Genomic DNA, 19,805 nt, shown 5'->3' on the forward strand with positions numbered 1-19,805 from the left:
TTTTTACAATACACTCGTAAATTAAGTGGGCATTAGCTCAATTCAGAGCGCGAGTGTAGGTTGACTGATTGGGTGCGCGTGGCGTATGAGCAACCAAAAATCGATCGAGTGAAATTATTAACGCCCACTCAGTGTATTAACGCCCACCATGTGAATTAATAAAATAACAATTTAAATAATTAATAAGTGGTATGCACCAGATCTCAGATATCATGCGCACTAGAACGGCGGCTTCTCTGCGCCTAATTGCTCACCTACATATATTTATACATATAAATGACGGTGAAAAATTTAATTACAATTTCATTGTTATCGTCCAACTTACCAAAACCATTGGAAATAAGAGAAGTGAGCACAACTGATTTACATTTAGATTTTTTGTTTAAATATAATTAAAGATTTATTTGAAACAAATAACGGTGTGTTATTACATTTACATTTAAGGGTTTATATCATAAATTTAGACTTTGCTTCTTAAAGAGTTCAGTTTTTTTGTTTAATTTTTAATTTTATAAATTTATTATATATGTATATACATATATATATATCTTTTATTATATACATACGCACATATTTATTTCAAGTATACATATATGCATGTCCATCGACATATGTAAATATATTCAGCATTGGCCCTACTCTTCATTTATTCATTTAACAGATCAGTTTCCATTTAACATTTACACTCACATAACTGTTTTATTTAATTAGCAACACTCACTTTTTATCCGCATACCCAAGCTATGTGCCTTCGGTTTGCGCCACAATTTTACATTAAACATATGTATTTGATTTTTTTGTGAGTCAAAATTTATATTACTATAATTTTTAAGATTTTAAATGTAATTTAATGCTAGGTACATCAATTGATTTGGGTCTCAACTCGTTCTTGCTTCGTTTGTATAATTAATAAAAAAATTTAAAAGTCGCTTATAAGTTTTATATAATTACAATAATGTGTATATGTATATATTAATTAGTCATAAATTAACTTCAGGCTTTCTTAAATTTTATTTTTTTTTGATTTTTTTTAAATTTTTTCTTACATTTTACTTAGAGAAATTGGGTGCAAGCTAAGGTTTGGACAACATATGCCAGCAGTAAATACAAGTATATATAATAAAAGAAATGCAATAAAAAACTCAAAATAAAAAAGCAAAGTGTGTCTTAATAAAGAATTTCCTCCAAAAAAAGTGAATATATAAATATATATGTGACCTGGTCTACGGAAAGGGGGCTTAGGTGTCAAAATTAATGAGATAACGAGAAACTGACGAAACGAGTTGTTTATTTTTAACAGCTGCTTCCCAGAAAACTAGTTTTCGCACGTTAGCTCCCTTTTCGTAGACCAGGTCACATATAGTGATAGAAATAAACATTTTTAGCATAAAAATTTAAAGGCACAGTGGGCCATAATAAAAAATGTTCGCATAAAATTTTAAGGGAACAGTGGGCCATAATAAGGAATTTCGACCCAAAAATAAACCAAACTTAGTAAAACTCACCATTATACGTAGAAAACTGGTTTTAGGACTAGCTTAAATATATATATGACACTTAAAAAAAAACCTTTTTGCCGTATTATTTTCCGCAAAATTTGTGCCTTTATTTTTTATATTTTTTATATGTACTTTTATTATATTGTATTATTATACATTACATAGGACTAGAACGTTCAAAAAATAATTTTTGCATTTTTTGGAGTGAAATTTGAAAAATTTGCTGTAATATTTTAGTGTGAAATTAAATTTTTTTATAATAAAAATTGTTATAAAAAAACTACTATGACAGCTGTCACAGTATAATCGACGAGTGTCAAAGTATGGCTATTTTTATCATTAAACAATTAACAATCTGAATTCAATTAAAATGTGAGTATTAAAAAATAATATTTGCGAAATAATTTCAATTTAAGGAAGGTGAAATTTTACAAAGAAAAATTTATCAATAAAATGAAATTTACAAAATTTTTTCACAATGTCAACTTGGTTCGATTCAAAAAATAGCAATTTTACAAAAACAATAAAAAAATGTTCGCGCTGTCAAATGTTGTTCAAACTTTAGTAAAGTAGTCAAATATGCTTAAAAATTACATTTTCTAAAAATTAGCTTTTTAAACCTATTACTGCATATACATTTTGAATTACACTGTATTAAGTAGTATATTAACTAGTTTATAGAAGAACAAACGAAAAAAATATCGAAAATTGCAACAAAAATACTTCACTACAAAGTTATTTGAGTGAATTCACGCTGTACATGTGTGTGCGTGTGTGTGTGTGACTTAGGAAAATTACTGACCTAACACTTACGCGTGCACTGTATATGACATTTGTGAAATACGAACAATTTTTGCAAAAAGTAATTATTTCATTGTTTGCAACGACATGTTAGACTATATATTTAGTATGCTTAACAAAGATTCCCGTATGTATGTGTGTGAGTGTATACATCTATGCAAGTATGTGTGTATTTGCGCGATTTGGGTACGAAGTTTAACGTCTTTTGCTTTAAATATAAACTCCGTAAGTTTCATTTTATTTTTATTTTTTCTTCTTCTTCTTCTTCCTCTTCTTAATTAAGTGTAGTTAAAACGAAAAGCTTTGGCGCTAAACGCCAACTCACAGTTATTTCCTATTACTTGTTGGTAATTACTTTTTGTTGCTGCATTTTTAGTTGAAATACATACATATGTATAATTGAGCGCGGAGAAGCGGGGAGCAGAGTAGTAGATAGGCACAATAAACATGCTTTAATTAAATGACTTCAATTATTGTAATTATGCAATTAGAATTGTGCACCGATTCGAAATTTATACTCATCAATATGTGTGTGTGTATAGTAGAGGGCATATTTTTACATATTTACTAATAATTATTGTTTTTGTAAGTGCTGGATTTCTTTTTTTGGGTTATTTGCTCAACGGCGAGAGTCTTAAATTGATTTTTTCGTGATATTTGGTAAATATTGTAAGTTCTGATCTGATTTTTACGCTATATATATATTTATATGTACACTTTTTGATACTTGGGTATGCTGTATATGAATTGTTGTTGTCTGTCAGATACATATTTTATTTTGTTTTAACCGCTTTTGAGGTTAGACTTATTGATATTTACTTTCGCATTTTCCGCTTTTCACTTATTCCTCCAGTACAGTTAATTTCACACATTCATTCATGCCACAATTCACCGTTATTTAGCAATTACACTTGTAAGCAATTGATTAATTCAAAAATATTGTGCAATATTTACTTAAACTCTCTTGCGTTTAATGCTTTTTGTTGTTGCATATTCGGAAATACTTAAACTTTGACACTTTAAGTGAATTTCTAGTCAAACAAAAACACTTACGCACTACGCTTGCATTGCTTACACGCACGAAAATGAAAAGTAGAAAAACGAAATTAAATCTAGAAGATAAATGACAATTATTTGTAATCGTAAGTGTACAACGATATATTTTATTGTATTGTGTGTGTGTGTGAAAGGAAGTGTACACCATAAGCGTCGTGTGTTTGTATTGCCCTCAGCAGGCGTCTGCAGTCGTAAAAGTAAAATGGAAACGTAAATCGGCACAGAACAAAATATTATTATTTATTACATAAACTACACTTAAGGGAGCTTGTCGGGAGCATCCGGACGAGTGAGCGGTCGAATTGAGTTGCACGACTAATTGAGTTTCCGGTTTCTTTCATGTGCCTATGCTTCCTTACTTCCCCATCGCCCGTTGTCAGCTGTCACGGCGCGCGTGTATGACAGCCAATTGTTGTGCTCGAACGCATTTGCAACATCCTGCAGCCGGAGCACACACATACACTTGCACATGAGAACACTATACGCATACTAGCCATGTAAGTACTGTTAATTCATGTAAATTTGTTTTGGTGGTTATGTGCGGCTGCTTGGCGAGCCTGCAAGGATGCGTGTGCGCTGGACAATTTCCGCTTTGATTGACGTTTACTTACAACAAAACAACAAAAATTATAATAATTGTGGTAAAACCGAGTGCTTGGTGTTGAGCGTCAATTGGGTGCTTTGTATTAAGATAATTTAGAGCGATCTTTAAGAGCTGACTTCAAAATATTTTCGTTGATGTCGCTGGCTCTAGAGATTTATAAATATAGATTTTTGTTCTCTCTTCGAATCTGAGCGTATATTGGGCGCATTCTTTGAATACACTATAAAAATATTTTTGAGAATTAGCTTCAAAATATTGTTTTTTTCAATACGCTGGCTTTACTCTTGTGTTTTTATTGTTGCAATCATGCAAACTGTCCCGCAGTTCTCTGTGTTTTAGACTTTGACTAATTTAATAAGAAATTTAGACCCAATCAGTACGTTTTTATTACTTAGTGACGAAAGATGTAATAAACTCTTTTGTTGCAGATATTTACGCCAATACGCGTGCCATTATGTTATCCATACCTCTATTTGGAAAATTGCCGCGAAATATTGAGAGATGAAGTAAACGAAAAATGTTTGTTTCTATGCGCGCAACCCTTCAAAGCACTTATTCGAATTCACGAACTTGTTTAATTTTCTATCACCTCAACCTCATACCCATTTGCTAGTAAAAGCTTCAAGTTGACAGCAAACACAACTGACGTGTCACATGTCAAGCGTCAACGCTAAAGAGAATTCGAATGCAACTAATTTAGTCTATAAATTATAACAGTTGTTAGCTTTGACTAGCTAAGTGACAGTTGTGAAAGCTTTGGAATATGTTGACTTTTATGTAAATTGGATTTGAGCGGCAATTAAAACTAAGAACTCTCACAAAATTTTTGAAAAATATATTATGAAATGTTGCTGCAGGCCCCTAACTACTTTGAAATCAACTTTGAACGGTGATCTGGACTGCAGTATCCAAAAAACATTAGGCTTGTTGGTGACCTGAAATGATCTGAACGATTCAGCAGTTATTTTCCAGCTAGTCCGAAGTAGTCACAAACCAACAGCGATCTCACAGTTTTCGTTGAACTCGATTTAAGCGCTTTTAATAGGTGAGAAAGAAAGGAAAACACTTTTGATTCGAAAACGCCAAAATGCCAACTGCTGCTATCTTTATGTTAAAATGTTTGAAGTAATAATTTAATAAAACCGTTAAGTGAGCATAAAAGCCCATTAGGAGCGATAAATGTGTAACACGCAATCAAACGTAGACCGTCTGCGCTACTTCTTAAGCCACTTTAACTTTCAACTTTAAAAAGCAACCACTCCAGCTAAGCAAATAGAATTATGTAACTCAATTTTGTCTACAACTCAATTTGCACTTGCTTTGTCTTCAACAAATGCTCCGCAACCAATATAACTGTTACTTTACATATGTATGTAAACATTCTTTGTTTGTATGTATATGTATATATATATATATTTTTTTTAGGTATTTACGTTTGTATATTTCATTTAAGAGTCCTAACTACTGGTTAGAGATTTAAAAGCTGTTGCTACCACTGTTGCTTGCGCGTGTACTTCAGATCCAACTCGTACAAACATACTGCTGGCTACATAAATATTTCTATGTATGGCTGCTTGTATGTAGGCTTGAGCGTGTTTTGTGTTTAACTGTGTGCGTCATTCCAGCCAACCGCTGACGGCGTCATTTCATGCGAAAGACGCTGAAAACAGTTGTGTTAGTCGGCGCCCCTGCCCACCTTCGTGACGAGCCACCGTCGCTCAAACTAGCGTAATTTAGAAGAAGAAATCCTCCACATCACCATTGTTCTCAACGCTGCCGCCGTCTATGCCCAAGCCAATACCGATACCGAGACCGATACTTATGTTGTCGTCGACATTGTTCAGGTCGTCTTCGACATTCTCTTGGCCGCTTATGTTGAGTGTGATGGGTAGAGTGTTGCTTGCGTCCTCGTCGGTGGTCGCTGTTGCCGTTGCTGTCGTAGCAGTTGCTGTATTTGTGGCTGTGTCGGTTGTGTCGTCCTCTGTTTTGCACTTTGTTGTATCCGCCAGCGGATTGCCCAGTACCTCAGTGACGTCGACTATGGGCCCCAGCGGATCGAAGGAGTCGTCGAGCAGTACGCCGCTCTCAATAGCCGCAACAGCTTCCTCATAGTATCAGTTAAGGTCTTTGCGAAAACTATCCTCGATGCTTGGATCGGCAATCATGATCGAGTTCTGATCCGCTAGCAGATCTAGCGCAGTCTCGTCCATTTGACTCAAATCCAGATCGAGCGAGTCGAAGATCTCACGCGACGAATAGTCGGAGAAGATGATTGCCGGTATATTGGTGTTGGTTGGCGTATTAGCGTGGTTCTGTGCATGGTGATGATGATGCTGTTGATGGTGGTGGTGTTGATGATGTTGTTGCTGGTGGTGTTGCGTCGTCTGCTGATGTTGGTTGTGAAGCGTGGATGCATTATTTGTGCCGTTGCCACCAACATGTGGCGCAGTCGAGACTCCACCCGTCAGCGTTGTTATGCCCGGCGAGGAGGATGACAGTGGGGAGGCATGGTGCGGCGAATGCAGGGGCGAATGGTGCGGTGATGGTTGTGCTGAATGCGAGTGCAGCGACAGCGACAATTGTTGGTGCTGATGATGCGGCGATTGCGCATTTATAGGAATCGGTAAGGGTGAAGACGGTGACGGCAGGCAGCCCAACGGTGAGGGTATGGGTGAAGAGTTCACTTCATTCGCTTGCGTCAGATTCACATTGTTGTTGCTGATGCGACAGGGACCGTTTGTTGTGGCGTTACTATTCGCGTTGCTGCCAGCCCCGGCACCATTGTTATTCAGCATTTGATGTGTGAGTATGCGTGTACCTTGGTGTGTGTTGTTGTTATTGCTGGTGTTGCCGCTGTTGTTGGTGTTACACGAGCCACCTCTACTACTTTGCGTCGTTGCCGTCACCGCTGAGCCGGACTCGCCCGTCAGATCGCTAAAGTCCAATTGTTTGCTCTGTGTTAGGGGCTGTGAATAAGGCGATCCATTGCCGAAGACATCGAAATCTAATGTGGTAAAGCTATTCTGTTGCTGCTGTTGCTGGCGCTGCTGCTGAAAGTGTTGCTGCAACTGCTGCTGCTGCTCAGGAGAGGAATTGCTGTCGCCTAGCGTGAACTGCTCAAAGTGATTATGGAACGAGGAGTTGAGACTGTTGAAGCCAGTATTTTCTGGCGCAGCTCCAGCTATTGCAGGTGAGTAGCGATCGAAGGCCTGCATGTTCTTTTCATTATAGGCCTGCATACTGGATCCGATCATGCCGGCCTGCGGATGCCGAATTGGACTGGCTGGCGCGCTGATGTGTACCACATCATTGCTCGAGACGGACGTTAGCAGACCGGGTGAGGAGCCTGGACTGGGTGGATTCAATGGCTGCCGATATTCGGTAAGATTGCCCGTCGAACTGGCGGCGCCCAGGGTAGGCAGGTTGGTGAATGTACCGGTTTGTGCGGTATTTTGTGTATTGGAGCCGTTGCCGGTTGGTGACTGAACGGCGAGATTTGTGAATGATAAATGCGGCGATGTTTGCGCTGCTGTAGGTGTGTTGGCGGCTGACGTGGGCGAGTGCTGTTGCTGCTGATAAGGCGACGGTGGACCACCGCCTATGCCATTGCCATTGCCACCAGCCGGACTGAAGGGACTTGAGGACTGATCGCGCTCGCGGCCATTGTTGTGCGGTGACAGGATGGGCGAGAGCGTTTGCTGTTGTTGCTGCTGCTGGTGCATTAGTTGTTGTTGTGCGGGCGAGTAATGCAATGACGTTAGGTCCGGCAACGAACCGGTATTGGCGAGCGCCAGTGTTTGCTCTTGCAGCGATTTGAATAGACTATTTATTGGCATATTGCAGTTAGTATATTTGGCATTGAATTGTTGCGGATGTTGCTGTTGGCTAACGCTACTCGCTGGCTGTTGTGCATGGTGCTGCTGGACATGTTGCTGTTGTGCTTGTTGTTGATGCATATGCTGTTGTTGCTGCTGCTGCTGAAAGTGTTGCTGCAACTGTTGATGTTGCTGCTGCAAGTGCAGATGCTGTTGACTGTGGTGCAGGTGTTGTTGCTGCTGCTGCTGCTGTTGCTGCTGATGTAGCATCTGACCTTTCCGTCTTTGTGCTTGTGGACTGAAGCTGCGGCCAATATTTGGCGAATGAGATCGTTGATTGTGGTGCTGGTAATTGGCGTGCAGCGCATTCATATCCCCCATACCGCCCATGCCACCACCCGGCCCGAAACCGCCCTCTGCCGCTACTGCCATATTCAGCGTTTGATGAAGTGCCGAGTCAGAGTTGGAGCGCCGCCAACTGCTATCCATCGGCGGACTAAGATATGCGTTGTTGCTCATGCCCGCATTCATGCCGGTTGCGACGGCAGCACTGCTGCCATATGGCGAACGATCTTGTTTGCGCTCGGAGGGACGTCGCATCGGTCCGACGCCGACGCTGCGACCCCGTGACTCACGCGAATTGCTATTATGTGTGCCGTCCGGAGAGGCTCCACCACTGCCGCTGTTGGTGGTATTTGTTGCGCCGCCGCTATTGCCGGCACCACCGCCGTCCGCAGTGTTACCCACAACGCCTCCTCCACCTCCGCCGCCACTGCCGCCTCCTCCTATACCAGCGCCACTTACCAAACTGGCATTTGTGGCGTGATTGCTGCCGACGTCAGTATTTACCAAACAGCATTCCAATATCTTCTGATTCGCTTGAGTCTCATCCATTTTAGTTGCGTAAACCTCTTTCATAATACGCTCGAACTCAGCGGTGCCCTCTTGCTGGCGCTGCTTCTGTAATGCGATTTTCTCACTAAATTTGCGCGGATTTGCCATGATTTCAGTTCTTCGCTCGCTGCTGATTCGTCGTCGTTGTCTCTTCTGCCGGTGTTAGCTCGGCGGATTTTGTTACTGCAGCTGCTGTTGCTGTTGTTTCGTTACCGCTATGGGACAAACTCGTGCGTGTGTCGTGTGCCGCGTCCCTCTATTGGATTGCGTCTACTTGTCTGCGCTGTTGTACTGCTTGTGAAAACGTCAATACCAGACGTGCGGAAGCCGGCATAACATTCGCCGAATTGAATTTGTTTTGTTACGGTGGCAGCAGGCAGCAGGCGAACAATGACCGAACGACGACGCCGCGAAAACACATCCGTACCGAGCGACAACAACCGACGCATTGATAACAAAAACGACCAAACGGTTCGGTATGCGCGAAGAGTCAATGAAAATTTGCGAAGCACGCAAAGCGGAGAATCCACGAATATCGACGTTGTATTGGTGTGTTAGCGGGAGTTGTGTGCGGGGGCGTCGCCAAATGTATGCGGCGTTGGCGGCGGCATAAATTTTCACCAAACATCCATATGAATATGATTATTGTTTTCATTGGTGTTGTTGTGGTTTGATTTGCATTTCCATTGTTTAATAAATTTTTTATATTCGTCGTTAATATTGCGAAGAGTGTTGATAAAGATGAAAGAGAGAAAACGAAAACAAATAATATTAATAATATTAGACAAAGAATGCAAAAGCTTTTCGTGAATATGGTGATGAAGGGATGGAGGCAAGAGTGATATGAGTAATGCAAGCGATGAATAAAATGTGGAAGCGCAGCGTCAATTAAACCCAATATGGTTGAGGCCGTGTCGGGAATCTTAAATTTTTAATAGGTTACAATACTTATAATTAATTTTCTGTGTCTGTAAAAGGCTTGCGGGGGAGAATGGTGGCGTAATGACATAATTGTGACTATTTTTGGATAATATATGTAAATATATATGACTATTTTGTGATAAAAACGGCAAAGAATATATTCGTGTTTTCATTAAATGACGTTTTAATGAAAAATATTTATTGAAGTCGCGAGTTTTTTCACAAGCCAACATAGTTTGAAACTGGTATCTACGTTATTTGACTGCGTGGTTGTATACACACATAAGTTGTGACAAAAAAGTACACGGAAATTGTAAATAAATACCTCGGATAAATGATATTTCAAAAACACGTACAGACAGAGCTCGATATCTCGCGACTCCGTTCATAAGATTTTGGTGAATATTTTGAGTATGAGACGCGTTCTTGTTCTACTCGTCCCGATAGCGCTGAATTTTTTTCAAAAAGAGTACGATAAACAAGTTTCGTTGGACATGCTTGTTCGTTAGAATTCTGATCCCACATATAATCATAGGATGGAACCCGTTTTCAGTCGACAAAATTCCTAAAAGTATGAAGGCCATCCCAAAAGTGGAATAAAAATTGTTGGCATAATATTTCAATGGGATGACTTTGAAAGCATCATAAGAATTGAAATTAAATATTTTGCGTCTTATTTACAATTGGTCAATGTTTAAAAATTTAAAGCGTTTCGGTTTCTTTAATTTTGATTTTTTTTGTTGATTGTTTTTGTTGGCGTGTGCCCCTGACAATTGGTATCTACGTCGGCGGGTACTATCCATATTCCAAGCGAAGCCAGGTTTCCACTTGGTCCCAACGGGAGGGGAGGTCTTCCTCTCTCTGACTTAATTCGCGTGGTTGTATATTCGCCGTGGCAAATATATAACTATTTTGTGATAAAATACAGGACAAAAATTCGTGTTTTCCTATTAAATGTTGGCACGTTTTAATGAAAAATATTTATTAAGTCACTACCAGACATACACCTAGAGAAAGATATTTCAAAAACATGGTATTTTCTGCAGCTCGATAAATGGTTGTAACAAAAGTTGACAAAAAAACGATTGTGTATTCACGTGTTGTTCAATAAACAGCCGTTTCCACAGTAAATGATATTTCAAAACATGTATTTTGATAAATCTGCTTGCACCTTAATCAGTTTGTTTTGGGCTTTAAACACAATAAGAACGCGATTGAGGAGGCTAATCTCTTTGTTTACTGCAGCTGCTTAAGTTCCATACACCTCAGAGAGCTCGCAATTTTTACAATGGAAAAAAATTCGAAAAAAAACGTCTAATCAAAGAAGTGCCAGGTAGCTCGGAACTTAACCATTTTTCGTAGAATTTTCGAGCATTACCCGTCGCGACTCAGTCAATCAGACATTTGTTTCGTCAAGGCTGAATTTACCGACCGTAGTGCTCACCCTGGCGTTAAAGTCGCCAAGCGATGGCGGGGGCAGCTTCAGATCTTTGAAGCATGCCTCGTTCTAGACGACATTCACCGGAGTGATGCAAATATTAAAAAAGTAAAGAATATGGAAATCGACAGGGAAGTTTTAGAGAGATGGCAAGAAAGCTTGATATTTCGCGACTCCGTTCATAAGATTTTGGTGAATATTTTGAGTATGAGGCGCGCTCTTGTTCTACTCGTCCCGATAGCGCTGAATATTTTCAAAAAGAGTACGATAAACAAGTTTCGTTGGACATGCTTGTTCGTTAGAATTCTGATCCCACATTCATGGAGAGCAGTATAACTGCCGGTGAGACATGGGCTTATGAGTGGAGTGGAACCCGTTTTCAGCCGATCGAAGAGATAAAACAAAATTCGCTGAAGGAGCTGAAGGCCATCCCAAAAAGTGCTTATGAAAAGTGTTTCGAGAATTGGAAAAATTGTTGGCATAACAGTACTACATCAAGTGGGGATTACTGTGAAAGCATCGAAATAAGAATTGAAGAATAATTAAATATTTTGCGTCTTATTTACAATTGTTCAATGTTGAAAAATTTAAAGCGTTTCGGTTTCTTTAATTTTGATTTTTTTTGTTGATTGTTTTTGTTGGAGGTAACCTACGTGTGCCCCTTAATAGTATTAAATATAGTAAGAGAAGTCCGAAATATCTCCATTCGAAATGATCCTTTCTCCCCAGAAGGACCCAAACAATCTCACTTCGTTATCCAACTTCCGAGTTCTTCGCCATTCACTTTCTCCCACAGATTTCAGTGAGTAAAAATAGTTAATGAAAGAAATGGGCAGACATCAGATTTTAAAGAATGAAATTATAGCCTCGAAACTCCGCCACAAAGCAAATGCTTTTAGATACAAACTTGAAAAAGGAAAAAGCAAAAATACAAACCAATCGATTCCTTATTTCTCAACTTCAAATTGTAAAGAACTATACAAATCTATGCATGCATGTATGTATGTATGTATGCGTTGGTGAGCACATAGAATTTACACACAAAAGGTTAGTCAACCCTGTGTAAACTATATTTAGATTTGTGCACATCTTCAAAATTCTAAGTATGCGCTACACACACACACACACCCAAATTCAAAGTAAGGAAAATAAACACACACACATAAGCGCATTTCTCGATCTCTTGAATGGAATTTTCGCCTGCACAGATTTGGCACACATTTGCCGTGTGAGGCACAACTCCCACAACGCCAATGCATTCGCTCTACGCACGCGAGGCCAAAAGCTTTGCGCTGCCTGGGGCTCTGACTATGCCAACGGCTGCGGAAATGGTCGTGGTCATGGGATTGTGTGCGTTGACTATGTCACTGCGGCACTCTGGCCGCCATCGAGCGATCCAACTGGCAGCGCGGCGCATAAATGCCACAAATATTTCGCGTTGCTGAGAAATTCAGACAGCGCAAGTGTTGTCTTCACATTCCTGCTGCCACAATATTTACATACAATCTTATATAATATATTATATATATATATATATATGTGTGTATATGTGTAACGTATATTGAAGAATTGGTTAGAATTTCAGCTGATTGATTTTTTGGATTTTATTTTACTGTATATAATTTCTTTGTTTGCTGTGTGGCAGACAAGTCGGCTGCCGCTTGAGAGCGGAACATTTGCTTGCTGCACAGACATTCACACATTCATGTTTATGTTTATGCATGTGGTGGTATATACATACGTGAAGCTCAAACATTTGACAAATGTGCGCCGTGTTTGTGCAAGGATTAGCTACAAGGTTAATCTTTTCGCAGCTTTTATCATTGAATTGATAAGATTTTACGCTGAGGCTGTATTCCTAATTAAAAGTGTTTGAAAAGCTGTGGCAGTCAAATGCGAAATATACTGAAAATTTGGTTTGATAAGAACGGGTACTCATGTGCCTGCATATTTTTTGTGCGGTTAAAGTGTTCCTAACTAAGCACTGTCTCTTAATTTGCTGCACTCAAAGAGTACTAAGGAATTATTTCATTAATCCAAACCAATTTTAATGGAGTCGTTATAGGAATCCAACGTGTGCTTCCAGTTCCGAGCTACCTTTTGTGAAAGATCGGGTGTGATGGCTTATTAATAAGTTTTACTGAAAGTCCGATTGCCTAGCATCAATATAACTTAATATATATCTCTTGATTTTTGGTGATAAGTATCAGCCGATAATATTTAAGGTCATGATACCGACCTGCACATTGATCGACTGCATGTCAAGAATGGGACCCGCAAATGGATTTGATTCATCATACCAAATGCTTCAGTAATGGATCCATACCTTCTGGAATAGTTGCTTTGAAAAGTGTGAATTTCGTCTTACCTTTATATAAAAAGTCTACGGTCTTAGTAATTTGAAGCTTTTCCATCTACTTACAATAATATTTAATTAAACAATTATCTATACTTTTACCTAAACTTTCCGCAGCGGGTCTAAAACTTAAATATTTTGTTCAATACATAAAATCATAACCGTTGGAGGGTTCTCTTAATCTAATCATTCGACAATGTGATTTCAGATACACTACTTTTCACCTCAGATGTGCAACAAACATACTGATAGATAAACGAGTGTGCTTTGTATACATAAATACTTAGTATATGTATTTCATTTTACTGTTATAATGTCGACTCACTTTGATAAACCGTAACACAGATAAGCAGATGAGTCAAATGGAACAATTAATTAAAGCAAATGCGTATTTTTGGAGGGAAACGTACGAATATCTATACAGATACGAATACTATGTGTGGGCAATGAAATTATTTCCTGGCTTTGTTGTCTAAACTCGATCTTATCATTCGCCTACTGGAGTATTCATATGGGCAACGCTTACATATGAGGCGTATTATATTCGAATATGTACATGTTAGTATAATTTAAGGGCTGTGGCTACTCTAAATAATGTGTGCATCAGTCTATTTCAAGATTTAGTTTTGGAAAATCTGTTTTTTATAGTTTCCAAAGACATTAGAAGCTCTAAGCCAGAATCAAAGGCTTTTACTGAATATCAAAAGTTGAATTATCTGAAAGAAAACACTTTTTGCCAATTTCGGGGTTCCTTGAAGTAATCTACCGTTGGATCTAGAAAATGAGCTGTTTACACAGAATGGGAGCATACAAAAGAATTTCAGATAAGCTGGATTAAGCGACATGCAAAGAGGTGGTTAATATTGGGTAGTCGAAAAAGTCTTTTCGTATTTCTAATCAAACTTCAACTTCTTTTTTTAATAAACAATATTTACAATTTTGGTCGACCACTTTTTGCCATTTTTCCGCTAGAAACATTATTCCATCACTTTTATCAGTGTAAGTCAAAAATTTCGAAATTTTCAGAACGGAATTGAGCGAACCATTGTTGCACTACACGAACTGATACAGCATTGTCTCCGTAAACTTCACAAGTTTCATTGGTGGATCACTTTAGTTTATGGAAGCAAATCTGAGATCTTCGTTTCTAACGACTGCCCTTTTTAGCTTAAAAAAAATACAAGCTTGAAGAGAATTACAAGTCCAGTTTTTTATGCGGAGAGCGGTATGTTATTCATAATTATTTTCATGCATTAAATGTATTTTCTATATTTGATTCTTAAAAAATTTCTTTCCCGACTTCAAACTTTTTCATTATGATATAATTTCTGCCCACTTCTCTTTCTTTCCAACATTTTTGCATTAATTGTATCAAAACAGACTCGCCAATATTTAAATTCCTGGAATTGGAATGAAATATGTGTTTTCAGTCTACAGCGCGCCATTTGCGCTAGATTTACATTTTTAGAAACTGGTTCAGAAATAAGTTTCTACTGAATTACTAAACTTCGGTTGCTAAACAAAAGTTACTGAAGCCAAAATATTAGTAGACACACTCCGCCACCTACAGCAGCACCAAATATCGAATACCATTCAAGAAGTATAAGTAGAAGAAGAAGACGCTTGACGTCATGGAAATAAGCTGTTAAGAAATTCAAATACTTTGCGGCACACTTGTTTGAACTACTATTCCAATGTGCAGACATCAAAGAAAAAATCGAACACAAACGAGACAAATAAGGCAGAATCAAGCGCGGGTACTGTCGAGCACTATACATATAGTGCCGCAATTTAAAATTTGTTGGTATTTTGAACCGATTACAAGGCAGAAGGAAGATATAGATCGATATCTTACAATCGAAATGTGCTAAAAAAAATATCATAGTGAAATATGTTCCATTTTAATCAATATATATGGTATATTGATGGATATCAGTATACTGTATATGGGTGCTGGAGGAGAGGACTATATAGACGTATACTTATGATCAATTTTCAGTATCAAAGCGTCTTCTCATTAATTAACATATATGGTGTAAAATAACCAGGGAAAATCGTATTAGGCATTGAAATCTGAGATATGAGATCTCTTTTAAGAGAGGGAGGTACTACGGCCATTATACAACTTGAGATAGATCGACATTAGAACCTACTGTATGTGCAGTCCAATTTAAAGGTATTGTTTAAACGTAAGGCACTTTACCCTCTCTAACCAAGTTTGATTCTCAAAATTGTAATTGGAGGTCGTGACCACACTCACCTTCCAAAACTTTTGAAACCACATATGACCCTCCTTACTATAACTGCCTGACAGCGCTCTTAATTCGGAATACTTGTGGCGCCTAGCTCTGCAGTTTTTAATTCATTCATTTTTATTAGCAGCAAATATAATAGCAAATATGAAACAACTGCAATAACAACAACAGCATACTTCGAAAAAAAAACAGTTAAAAAGAACAATGGCAACAACAACAAGAGCAATATTATCAGTGTCAAAGTAATTTCATTTAAATAAACACGAAATGGCGCGCGAACGCGATTCAACACTGTGCCGAAAGATCAACGGCGGGCGTCGAGCTGAGCGGAGCAGCGCAACGTTTACATTCCGCTTTTGCCAATGCTGTTGCCCTGTACCTGCATGCCAGCGTGTATATGTACGTATGTATGCGCGGAGTTAAGGCCCTCGGCTGGGCGCGATAAACAAATCGGCGAGAAGCCAATTTTAGTTTTTGCCACAAGCGAGTTAGCTAAATTTAGATAGGCTTGCTATTTGATAGATGGATTTGGGTAAAAATAAGCGCATTACTTTTAGCGAACTCGCTCACTCGTGCCGACTTGATAACGAAAAGAGAAAGGGTGAAGGCGGTAAGCGGTCTGTGCATGGTGAACGGTGTGTAAGAAATCATAAAAATTCTTCTAATTTTGTTGTTGTAAAATGGCTTTTGCTGATTGCACAAATAAAAATGTGTTAAGTACATCAATGCAAACAGGGTGTTTCATAAGGTTGTTTCGCCTTTATTTAATGAAGAGAAACGTTAAGAGGGCTATTTTTGTGGGGGATCCCCAGCTGGCTTCGCAATAGAATCAGATTTACTTAAACTCAAAGATCGTAAAAGTTAATGGCTAATTCGTATAACTGCGGCTCACATAAAGCCACTCAAATAGCTTTAAATTGTGCTGGAATATATGTATCTATTATTGTGCAACGTGACATCGGACCAACAACACAAATAAATTTCTTTTATTTTCAGCTAAACAATTTTCAGAAATTTCCCATTCACACCAAATTATTAGTTTCAGCAGAAATATGGACTGAAATAATGCCACCGTTTGGAAATCCACACTAATAATTACTCTCCTGATCCCGTAATAGCTTTCCGATGCTCACCCTTGTATCTTCGTTTGCTAACATAGTCCAAAGTGAAAATCTACTTCGTTTGACAAGTTTAGTTTTCGAAAAATCTTTCTCTTCAAAAGCTGTTGAAACATAAAGCGATTAATTTCATTCCACGAGGATGATGATGAGTCGCTTTGAAACAACATATACGATATTTTTCACCCAACCGATACATACAATTTATGACGGATATATTTGTTAATCCGTTTTCGAATTTCAATTTGTAAAACTCCTCTCCACAATTTGCACTCCGTGTGATTATTTCATTTATTATTGCGTTTCAAAAGCATTAAATTATAAATTCTAAACAAAAGTACGATCGTTGTAAAAATGGGGGACTTTCATGAGTAAGCTTGCATCAGAGGTTTTAAAGGTACAGAATTCCCGCACTAATATTCTACTGCGTGCGCCATTAAAACTTGATAAGATTTGACACAAAACCACGAGTTCATTACAGTATGAACCTAAATGTTAGCAACAGTAATCCCCAAATATTTTTTCGCGTTACTAATATGTAACGTTTCTTTATTTCGTTGGTTTTGTGGTTTGTTGTTAAAAAAATATCAACCAACCACTTTCGATAGATATTTTATCCCAATTATGACTTGTATGACATTGTTAGACAAATGCCTTGATTCTAGATCGTGATTAGTGCAACCACACACGTTGTGTTTGAACAATTTTTGTTAGGGCTAGTCAAAAACCGATGTTGTTTCAGAATCTACTGAAACTATCATGAATCTATAAATATATTTTGCAAAATTGAGATGGAGACGGTGAGATTATTGTATGTTTCAACATTATTTTCAGTCACATGTGAACTATAGGGTAGAGGACTGGGCTCTTTTAAAGCAGTCAAAAAGTACGACTTTCGAAAAGTGGCCGTAGAAATTTACCGAATGATCAATATACAAATGTATTCAAATAAAAATGTTGCATGTTATATTCAGCTTATAAAAGAACTATCTTGAATTCTTTGATATCTTCGTTTTATAAAAAGTTACAGATCAAGAACAAATCACAATTCAGCCCACTCCGGCTGCTCAGTCAAAGGCTACGAAAATTTCGACATTTTCTACATTAAGAAGAATTCAAGAAGATCTATCGTATTGTCTTAAAAAAATCTCTATAAGACCTATGGCAGAGTATGAATAAAGAACCCATGCAAAAAAAGCTGAAACTAAGTAAAACAACTCGACAGATCTTTCAGCGAACGCCACTTTGTTGTCTATTTTCGGGTTTTTTGGCCGTAGTATATTAGATATGTTAATACCAAGAGCGCTACTTGTATTTCTAAGAAGATTACTGTTTCACCCTGCTTTGCTTCTTAAGGTCCGTATCCAGCTCTTAAGTAATTGCTCCAGAAAAAAAAATCCTTATTTCTTGAGCTGTAGTCAAGTACCTGGTTACGCATTGTGAAGGATTCACATTAGAAGAGCAAGAGGAAATAAACAAAGAAAATAAACTTATATGTGTAAGTATATAAAGATTGGTAAGTTTTATACAAAATTTTCGAAATGAACTGTATTTCTTACTAATGATTTTAAGTAATTTTAGGATGAATTTAATGATAACTTTGAATTTCTTTCAAGAAACAATTGTTGATTTCATGTTTCTTCGCAAAACCAGCATTGCCAAATTCGCATTTTCTTGAAAAAATGTATTAAAAATTAGCACTAGATATCTTGAAAACTGCACACTAGAACCAGAAAATTTTCCGCAGGAAATTTTCTTAACCACTTCTTAAACTTTTTTTTATATGAAGTTTTTACAATACTTGAGAGCTGGGTACTAAGTTTTACTCTGAGAGGCTTCTGAGTTGGAAAGATTTGAGTGGAGTGTACGGTACATACAGAATGAACTGTGCAGTTCCCCAGCTGAGCATTCTTTTGTCACACAAGCTTCAACATTCTGCTACAGCATCTCATGGGCGTGGCTCTCAACCAGCTGCAGAACTTCACCACCATTATTATCAGTTTTTTCCGAATTATCTAACTTTTATATCTTCTCATCGATTTTTATTATCTCCTATTTTTGCCTGTATGTTGACTTTGACTATTAGCACTTTTCAAGGCAAAACTTGAAAAAATGTAAAGAAATGGATCTTTGGAATAAGGCTGAAATTGTAGATCACGTTTTCTGAAATAATATCTGAAGCAGGGTGACTGAGTCATAAAGCGATTGAATGCTTTACTGAGCAATTAGGAAAACACATTTCACTAAGAACAACTAACAAATTAGACGTACGGCTATTGAAATTAATGATGCGTGGGTGAAAAAGCAAAAGCGGGGTGATGACTGCCAAAGCTGTTAATATGCTAACGAATATGTAGTCACACAATAATACTCACATGGAAGCCTTCGACTTCAAAAGCACTGGTACACTTTAAATATGAATATTCTTAGAAGTGTTACTTTTACGGCGATGACAACTGTTGATACGATAAGTTTGTTTTATGCTGGTAGTTAAATATTGAAATTCCGTTGTGTGCTCTCCTTCTTTTCCGTCTTTAATTTTCAAAAAGTTTTTTTTTTCCACAAATTGGCGCGCGCGCTTTTTCCACACCAACGCTTGGCGACACGAACGGCGTCAAAAGGCAAAACGTGCAAAAAATGCGCCGTGCGTATGTGTGTGTGTGTGTGTGCGAAAACACACGTACGCAGTTAAGAAGTAAAACAAACCTAAGCGCAAGCAATAATGTATTTATTAAATATAAGAATCAAATGTTAAGCGACAACACGACACGACGCCGACTGGGTGATACGGAACGCGGCGCGAGGCGTCGAGGCGTTGATATGCGACGCGCTGGAGCGCGCTGTGCTCTAGGGTTGGTGTTGGTGTTAGGTATGGCGCTTTGTATGCGCGCGGGTGTGTGTGTTGCGCTGTTAGGTACTGGTGTGTTTCAATGCGGTATTTGGCGTTTACGCGCGGCACGCGGTAGGTGGACGCGCAGGTGTCGCGGTGCGGTGTGTGGTGACTGATAAAACAAGATTGTTTTCTGCTACTTTTTTCTTGGTATTGTA

At 38.2% G+C, this 19,805-nt stretch overlaps 1 protein-coding gene and 1 long non-coding RNA gene across 3 annotated transcripts in view; both read right to left on the reverse strand.

The window, feature by feature from the left end:
- Window positions 1–1,008: 1,008 nt before the first annotated feature.
- LOC126762454 (myb-like protein I) lies at window positions 1,009–19,562 on the reverse strand. Its single transcript, XM_050479195.1, has 2 exons — window positions 19,133–19,562; window positions 1,009–8,960 (listed from the first exon to the last, which is right to left on the reverse strand). The coding sequence occupies exon 2, from the start codon at window positions 8,775–8,777 to the stop codon at window positions 6,075–6,077; it is 2,703 nt and encodes a 900-aa protein (XP_050335152.1). The 5' UTR covers window positions 8,778–8,960; window positions 19,133–19,562; the 3' UTR covers window positions 1,009–6,074.
- LOC126762465 (uncharacterized) overlaps window positions 1,009–19,805 on the reverse strand; it is a 290,496-nt gene continuing 271,699 nt past the window's right edge. For both annotated transcript variants that reach the window (XR_007667462.1, XR_007667461.1), the window contains exon 2: window positions 1,009–4,932. This is a non-coding gene — a long non-coding RNA (uncharacterized LOC126762465). The remainder of the gene's footprint in view (window positions 4,933–19,805) is intronic.

This window comes from Bactrocera neohumeralis, chromosome 6 (assembly GCF_024586455.1).
Source record: "Bactrocera neohumeralis isolate Rockhampton chromosome 6, APGP_CSIRO_Bneo_wtdbg2-racon-allhic-juicebox.fasta_v2, whole genome shotgun sequence".
In the NCBI taxonomy this organism is placed as follows: domain Eukaryota; kingdom Metazoa; phylum Arthropoda; class Insecta; order Diptera; family Tephritidae; genus Bactrocera; species Bactrocera neohumeralis.

Bases quoted from the DNA above. Each gene is read 5' to 3' on its own strand.
- LOC126762454 (XM_050479195.1), bottom strand. From the start codon at position 8,777: ATGGCAAATCCGCGCAAATTTAGTGAGAAAATCGCATTACAGAAGCAG.